Source organism: Danio aesculapii, chromosome 15, assembly GCF_903798145.1.
Source record: "Danio aesculapii chromosome 15, fDanAes4.1, whole genome shotgun sequence".
NCBI lineage: Eukaryota > Metazoa > Chordata > Actinopteri > Cypriniformes > Danionidae > Danio > Danio aesculapii.
Genome location: NC_079449.1, coordinates 42,256,213 through 42,265,143, shown reverse-complemented (window position 1 = coordinate 42,265,143; position 8,931 = coordinate 42,256,213). Strand labels below are relative to the sequence as shown.

The following is an 8,931-nucleotide window of genomic DNA, read 5'->3' as shown; positions in this document are numbered from 1 at the left end:
ACTTGGTTGTGGCTGGAAGGGCATCCACTGCGTAAAACATATGCTGGAATAGTTGGTGGCTCATTCTGCTGTCGTGACCCCTGATAAATAAGGGACTAAGCCAAATAAGGGACTAAAAAATGAAGGAATAAACATCCAATACAAATATTATAATTTTCCTTACAGCCGAATTTACCTTCATATAGTATGACAGATCAAAGGCTGCTCCTGAAACAGTGCACCCACACACACTTACTCCTGCAAGCTATCAAATAATAAGGTTCATATGAACTTTGATATAATCTCAATAAAACACACCTATCATTTAACATTGTATCTTTTGAAATTGTAATCAATTATTATTAGAGGTCTGATTATCAGAAAGCACTAGATTGAGCACTTTTATTTGCTGCATTGAAATTCTCATGCTGACCACCAAATGAAAATTTTTGGCTGTTTATTAAAATTGCTTTAATAAATACACACAGCACAACATCAAACCCAGGAGTGAAAAACCAGCAGTTTTTTTGAGAGCATTAGTTTTTCTTCTTGAAGACTTGATGGCAGACTTTGTCTTGGCAATGAATCTCCTAAAAAGGGAGACGGGGATTAATAGAATAATTATAAACACATATGGAAGCATTAATCAAAGCACACTTTAAAAGTGGGACATTAGAACTTTAAAGGAACACTCCAATGTTTTTATTTTATTTTATGTAAATGGACTCATTTTACAAGTGAATCCGCATTGAATCTATTCAGCCAATCTCCAGGTCTGGCGGGAGCACTTTTGCTTAGCTTAGCATACATTATTGAACCAGATTAGACCATTAGCATCTCGCTAAAATATGACCAAAGTGTTTTGATAATTTTACTATTTAAAACATTACTGTTCTGTAGTTACATCATGAGACCAATGGAAAATAATTTTTAAAAAGTTTTTACCATGTAGGCTGATATTGCTATAGGAACTTAATTCTGGCATAATAATCAAGCAACTTTGGTGCTGTAAACTGGCTGTAGTAGGCACAATGATATTACACAGCTTCTGAAAATACACTCCTGCTGCAGCCATGGTACGGCAACAAAGTTCCTTGATTATTTCATCTGAATGATAGTGTCGTTCCTAGCCATTTTGGCCTAGATAATGGCAACTTTTTTATATCCCGTTGGTTTTAGTTCACGGTCTAACTACAGAAGAGTCAAGCTTTGAATAGGAATATCTTTGAAATTTTTTAGCAAGATGCTAATCCTGAGGTGATGGACACACCTGACAAATGGGCACACACCTGATCAAACTAATTGAGTTCTTCAGGCTTGTTTTAGACACCCATGTAAGTATGTTGGAGTTGGGTTGGAACTAAACTACGCAGGGCTGCGGCTCTGCAGGAACTGAGTTTGACACCCCTAGTCCAATGCAATGATCTATGCTAAGCTAAGCTAAAAATGCTCCCGTCAGACCCAGAGATTGGCTGTATGGATTCAGAAAATGGTAAAACTCACCTGTTATACTCCAGGTGACTTGTAAAATGACCCTACATACCAAAAAAACTAGAGTGTTCCCTTAATCCTCTATGTTGTCTTTATATATGCATTCTTTTTATGAATTCTTTACCAAGTGAAGCAAGTCTCCTTCAATCCACTGCTTCCAGCCACGATTCTCCTTTTCTCCTTTCTGCACACACACCAGTTTATCACCATCCCACTTCACCAGGGTCTGAAAACAAACAAACAAACAAACAAAATATTATATATTTTTTTCTCAATGTGCAAGGCAAGTATTGTCTTAAGCCCAAAATATAAATAGGTTTTTACTTGTATGTGAAATTTTTGTCAGTAACACTTTATTTTACAGTCCTGTTTCATATGTATACTGTTCATAGTAATAACAAAACCTGGGTAATAACCAGGTACTATCCATAAATCTACCCCAAACTAACCTTAACCCATGTAGTTAACTTGTGTAAATTAAGCTAAGTACATGTTACGTAGGGTGTTATGGTGGCGCAGTGGTTAGCACGATCGCCTCACAGCAAGAAGGTTGCTGGTTCGAGCCCGGCTGGGTCAGTTTGCAGTTCTGTGTGAGTTTGCATGTTCACCACGTGTTCGCGTGGGTTTCCTCTGGGTGCTCCGGTTTCCTCCACAGTCCAAAGACATGTGGTATAGGTGAATTGGGTAAGCTAAATTGGCCTTAATGTATGTGTGTGAATGCAAGAGTGTGTGGGTGTTTCACAGTGTTGAGTTGTGGCTGAAAGGGCATCCGCTGCGTAAAACATGCTAGATAAGTTGGCTGTTCATTCTGCTGTGGCGACCCCTGATTAATAAAGGGACTATAAGCTGAAAATGAATTAATGAACATGTTACCTAATGTATTGTTAATGACTGTACATGTATTTAATTTTCTAACATTACAAGTACTTAACGTGTACTTATAGTGTACATAGCTTAGATAATGAAACCATATTGTCACCAGAATGATATACATGCTTCCTGGTTTTTAAAAAATGTGGTTTGTACCATAGACTGTGAAAAAAGCTGTAAAGCTTCTTTACACTATACACTGTTAAAAATAAAAAGTTGAGTTAACTTAAAATTGTAAAGCAACCGGCTGCAAAGAAATGTTGGGTTTATTAAGCTTCAGTGGTTGAAGTTGTGTCAAATTATTTTTTTAAGTTGACTGAAAAGGCTGGTTTAAGTCAAGTATAATTTACACAATAATTTGGCACAACTTCAACCACTGAAGCTCAATAAACTCCCAATTTCTTTGCAGCCGATTGCTTTAAAATTTTAAGTTAACTCAACTTTTTATTTTTAACAGTTGTAAACGCTCAAATGAAGAAATCAAAATTTAAAGTCTCCTCAACTGAATTGTTAACTTTCATTGAACAAACAGCTCCAAACATGCAGTTAGATAATTTTTATGAGTAAATTCAACTCTGAGCTCAAAAATAAGTCCACCTATCTTACAATTTTAAACCGAGTTAACAATTTGTAAGTTGGATTTTTTACAGTGTAGGAGGTGAAACTTAAATGTCCAGTCAATGTGATCGTGTCCCAGTGATGTTTTAACCTTAATTTACTCAATTGCTCAATTGGTGTTTAGACTTACTCTTATACTTACACATATACTGCAGCCAGCCACCAGGGGGCGATAAACATGTGTAGGCTTCACTTTTCAGGAAATGCGAGACACATTGGCTTTCAATTTTTACTTGTTTATTTATTTATTTATTTATTTTTTTATTATTTATTTTAATTTTTTGCACTAATTTGTCTACAAAGTGGCAAAAAAGTCCCAGGGCTTCAGCAGTTTTGTCAAGTCTGTGTCTTTCCTATAGAAGTCTATAGAGGAGCAATTCAAAAACAAAAAGCCTCCCCAGAATTATTTATTTCAAAGAGACACCACCTTTTTGCCTCAGAATAAAATTGGACTACTTTTAGGAGTTTGTACAAGTGTTTTGGGAAGGTTTTCGTTACACATGGCAACCCTGCCATTGATTTACAGTTCAACAAGAAATAAATGAGACGGAAGGACAACAATAAACTGGTATGTCAAATTGTGTTGAATATTGAAATGAAGGTTTGGAACCATGAGGGAGAGTAAATAATAAATACATGTTCATTTTTGGGTGAACTATCCCTTTAAAAAGTAAATAATCATAATAGTAAAAAAATATTGAAGGACAATTACTTTATTCATGTTAAATATACATGGTTAATTAGTGCTATTATTATTTTCCTCTTCTTTCTTTTACTTTTTGACATCTACCTTAACAGTTCTGTTGTCCAGGCCTTTTGTCTGCTCGTCAAACTCCTCTCCGATGACGAAATTGACCTCATAGTTCCTGAAGGTGCTGAGAGTTTTGGTCTCAAATTTGTCCCCGTTCTGCACAATGACCTTCGTCTGTTTGAGATGCACTGCGATCTTACGGGTGGCGAAGTCGATATCTGGAATAAAGTAAATTGTTATACATTTTATTGTATTTTTGTGGTAACTTACTAGCAGCACTGTTGCCGGCAAGTTACTGCAACAGTCCCTTTACAGTAACTTACCTGTAAATGTGTTTTACAGTAGCAGAGCCCTATCGCAATTTCATTTTAACATAAAATAACCATACCACAACTTCTTTCAATGGATGCCCTTTACTGCATTTTAGTTTTACAGTATGACAGTTTTTACAGTATTCTTACTGTAATTTATTTACTTTACACCAGAAGTACAAAACCTTAATTCCAATCAAGAGACAACTTTTGTTTAATAAACGTTTCATTTTTGTCACCAACTACAGTAGCAGTACTTGATTACAGTAGAAAACGGCAAACTCCTATCATGCAGTAAATTACTGTAAAAGTTTTAAAATGGCCCACAGTCTAGTGCATATTACAGCAGTGAACTGTAAACAATGTATGTGGCATTTCACAGGGCGTTTTGCAGTAAATAATTGTAAAATTGTATAAAAAAACTGTAAAAGGTCTAACAGTGTAATATATTAAAGGCATAGTTGACCCCCCCCAAAAAATAAACAACACTTAAGTGGTTCCAAAACATTATAAGTTTCATTCTTTTTTCTGTTGAACACAAAATAAGATATTTAGAAGAATGTTAGGAACCTGTAACCATTGACTTCCATAATGAGGAAATATAAACTACTGAAGTACAGATTTCCAACATTTCTTAAAATATCTTCTTTAGTTTGTCAGAAGAAATTCAAATAGATTTGTTGGCAGGTGAACGATGACAAATTCATTTGAGGGAAGATTGAGCAAACAATCCTCTGTATTAATATGTAAATGTAGTGAAAAGGAGCTTTGGACTTTGGGGACGCTGTGGAAATAGGGTCATATTTCATCGGATTACGCAACAGATTGACAGAATAGATCTCAGACACTTTTGCACACTGGGTCAAAGGTGGTTGAAGTGTTCAAGTTCGCTCATCTGTCAACTTTATCAAAGAAAAATGATAAGATACTGTGACCCGGGGTGAACTTGGACCATGGAACAAACGCCAGTTATTTTATCATTGAGTTAAGATTATGATTTTTAATAAATAAACTTTATGTAAGCTGCTCTTGAGTGGATTGTCTTTCAACAATGACACTCTCATTACGGTATTAAAGGGATAATTCACATCTAAATAAAATAATTCTGTCATCATTTGCAGAGCTCACCTTTTACTTGTTTCAAATCTTAATGAGTTTGTTGAACACATAAGAAGATATTTTGAAAAATGTTGGAAACCTGTTACCATTGACTTTTATTTTTTCTCCTCTATGGAAGTTAAAGGGTTTTCATCTTTCTTCAAAATATCTTCTTATGTGTTCAACAGAAGAAAGAATAGAGTGATTAGTAAGTAAATGTACATTTTAAGGCAAATTATCTCTTTAAATTAAACTGATCTAGCATTTTAACCACCAGTTATGCTGAATAAGTCACAAAAATTGAAATATTGTTATGGCTTTTGGATTTTTTTGTTGACTTTGACGTAATCTGCATAAAACTATTTTCTTTTTGGCATAGTCCCTTTATTAATCAGGGGTCGCCACAGCAGAATGAACCACCTATTGTAGTACAGTTGTACTAAAACGAAAATAGAAAACATGTTATGGGAACTTGCTGAAATAAAAATAAATTAAATAAAAAGTTTAAATAACTTGTTTTAATATATTATGTTATTATACCATAATTTATTTATATATATTTTTTTTTCTTGTCATTATACTTCATCACTATAGTCTTTACTCATTTGTCAGTGTGTTTTCAACCATTATGCAGAGTTGAAGTCAGAATTATTAGCCCCTATTTGAAGTTTTTTTCTTTTTCAAATATTTCACAAAGGATGTTTAATAGAGCAAGGAAATGTTCACAGTATGTCTGATAATATTTTTTCTTCTGGAGAAAGTCTTATTTCTTTTATTTCAGCTAGAATAAAAGCAGTTTTAAATAAAAAAAACAAAAACATTTTAAGGTCAAAATTATTAGCCCCTTTAAGCTATATTTTGTTTCGATAGTCTACAGAACAAACCATCATTATACAATAACTTGCCTAATTACCCTAACCTGCCTAGTTAATTAACCTAGTTAAGCCTTTAAATGTCACTTTAAGCTGTATAGAAGTGTCTTAAATAATATCTAGTACTATCATGTACTGTCATCATGGCAAGGAAAAAATAAATCAGTTATTAGAAATGAGTTATTAAAACTATTATGTATAGAAATGTGTTGAAAAACATCTCTCCAAAAAATAAACAGGGGGGCTAATAATTCAGACTTCAACTGTATATGTAAAAATGCATTGAATTGTTGAATGTATTTTATTAAGTACAGGTTAGAAGGAGCATGTTTGATTTTGCATGAGTAACTGTATTACCATTTCACCCATATTTTAACACTTTAATAATAATAATAAGAATAATAATAATAATAATACATATTAACAATTATAATAATATTAAATATTAACAAAAATAACAATATTAAAAAGATGAAACTCTTTTGCAAAATAAATATTGCTCACGTAAGCTTGGATATTATGCAAACCCTGCACTTGAAATACGCATGAAATGTCTCGATTAGACTGTTAAAAATAATATCATAAAAAGTCATGACAACAAATGTTTTTATGTCACAGTATGTCTGATAATATGTTTTCTTCTGGAGAAAGTCTTATTTGTTTTATTTCGGCTAGAATAAAAGCAGTTTTTAATTTTTTAAAAACATTTTACGTTTAAAATTATTAGCCCCTTTAAGCTATATATTTTTTTGACTGCCTACAGAACAAACCATCATTATACAATAACTTACAATACCCTGCACTTGCAATACGCATGAAATGTCTCGATTAGACTCTTAAAAATAATATCATAAAAAGTCATGTCAACGAAATGCTTTTATGTTACTTTAACTTATTTTATTAAGTTAATCAGGTATCGACTAATGTTTTTAAGTTCTAAAGTTTAACTTTACATTGATATACAGTAAGTTGAGATGACTAATGTAGTTTGATTAATAAAAAAGTGAGCTGCCAGAATGTTTTTAACAGTGTACTTTGCGCTAGATCCTCTTCTTAAACTTGCAGATTCTGCAACAACTGCGCTTTCTTTTAAGCTGGATTACAGCAAGCTCGATCCACTAAGACCTACATAACCTATATGAACCTACTGTATAAGAGCCGGATCTGCGTCTTTGGTGATCCAGTCCATCTAATCCTCTCCATAACTTTATACAAGCACTGTGACAAATGCTGGATTCAACACAATTGATTTGTGTAGGGGCAACTCAAATTAATTAAGTTGACTTATTAGTTTGTACAAATTTAAGTGGATTGAACATAAAACAATTAAGTTGCCCCCCCATTTTAAATAAGTAGTTTGAACAAACAGCAAATGTCTGAGTGAAGAAACAACTCACCCAAAGCCTTCATGACATCTTCAAAGTTGTCATTGCTGACCATCTCCCATGTGCCATTGTAATCGACTGGCATTGTGAAGCTGGATGTGCTGGTTTGTATATTTCAGAAGAGTAGGATGAGGTGAACCGTGGCCTTTTATAGCTGTGTGTGTGTGAGATCAAATGACCCGTAGGGACAGAGTTCTTTTGATAAGACCCTTTATCTCCATTAAATGAAGGGGTGGGCTTTAGAAAGGGGATGTACTTGTGTCAGCTTTTTTTTAATATGCTCTCAGGGAAAGTCTACAGATATTGCAGTTGTCATGAAGTTTTTCAGGCTTGTGACAGCGGCGTCCCGCATTTTCACATCACACACTTCCTCTTAACTTTTTAAATCAGCTGTTTTTTTTTTTAATTCCTCTATATTTATTGAGCGCATGTTGTTGAGGATTTTGATTTAAACTATACTGTTTGGAATCTTCGCCAAGCAAACTGTGCGGTATCAAAAATAAAAGTGATAGATCCGTCACTGGGTTTAAATGGTACACCTGAAATGCTTTATACCTGAAATGGTCTATACTGGTACCTTAAAAGTACAAATTAGTCCCTTAAGTGTACATGTTAGTACCTATAAAGTACAAAAGTGTATCTTTTGTTATGGTACTGCCCAAGTGACAGCTCTCGTATTATTTCTGAGAGTGTATGAACTTGTGAAGATTTTTATTTTATTTAATTTTAAAATAAATTGCATTTCCAATGTTAAAATAAAGAATGAAATGTTTTGTAAAGGGTGAGGCAGTAGCGCAGTAGGTAGTGCTGTCGCCTCACAGCAAGAAGGTCGCTGGTTCGAGCCTCGGCTGGACCAGTTGCCGTTTCTGTGTGGAGTTTGCATGTTCTCCCTGCCTTCGCGTGGGTTTCCTCCGGGTGCTCCGGTTTCTCCCACAGTCCAAAGACTTGCGGTACAGGTGAATTGGGTAGGCTAAATTGTCCCTAGTGTATGAGTGTGAGTGAGTGTGTATGGATGTTTCCCAGAGATGGGTTGCAGCTTGAAGGGCATCCGCTGCATAAAAACATGTGCTGGATAAGTTGGTGGTTTATTCCTCTGTGGCGACCGAAAAGAAAATGAATGAATGAATGAATGAATGTTTTGTAAATGTGTGTTCGAATGTTAATATTACTAAGATAAATGCGGGACATCTAAGATGGATTTGCTCTTCAGTGTTTGGACTTTCAGCAGTGACATTTACATTTCCCCAGTGATGTAAAGTAACAAATTACAAATACTCGATTGACTGTAACTGAGTATTTTTTCTCAGGAATTGTAATTTACTAAGTAGTTTTAAAAAATGCGTACTTTTACTTTCCTTTGAGTACATTTTTACTGCAGTATTGGTACTTTTACTCCACTACTTTCCTTTAACCTGCAGTCTCTACTTTATATTTTCTTGTCTATGGAGATTATAAAAATCAGTCCTGTGATTCCTGTCCAATCAAATCGCACATAGAAGGTAAATCGCATCATGATGAACTACCTCAAGACATGGGTGATTTATAATTGCAGCAAA

General features: G+C 34.3%; 1 protein-coding gene across 1 annotated transcript; it reads right to left on the bottom strand.

The window, feature by feature from the left end:
- Nucleotides 1–419: 419 nt before the first annotated feature.
- rbp2a (retinol binding protein 2a, cellular) lies at nt 420–7,519 on the bottom strand. Its single transcript, XM_056474212.1, has 4 exons — nt 7,388–7,519; nt 3,749–3,927; nt 1,595–1,696; nt 420–569 (listed from the first exon to the last, which is right to left on the bottom strand). The coding sequence occupies exons 1-4, from the start codon at nt 7,458–7,460 to the stop codon at nt 516–518; spliced, it is 408 nt and encodes a 135-aa protein (XP_056330187.1). The 5' UTR covers nt 7,461–7,519; the 3' UTR covers nt 420–515.
- Between the last annotated feature and the right edge of the window lie 1,412 nt (nt 7,520–8,931).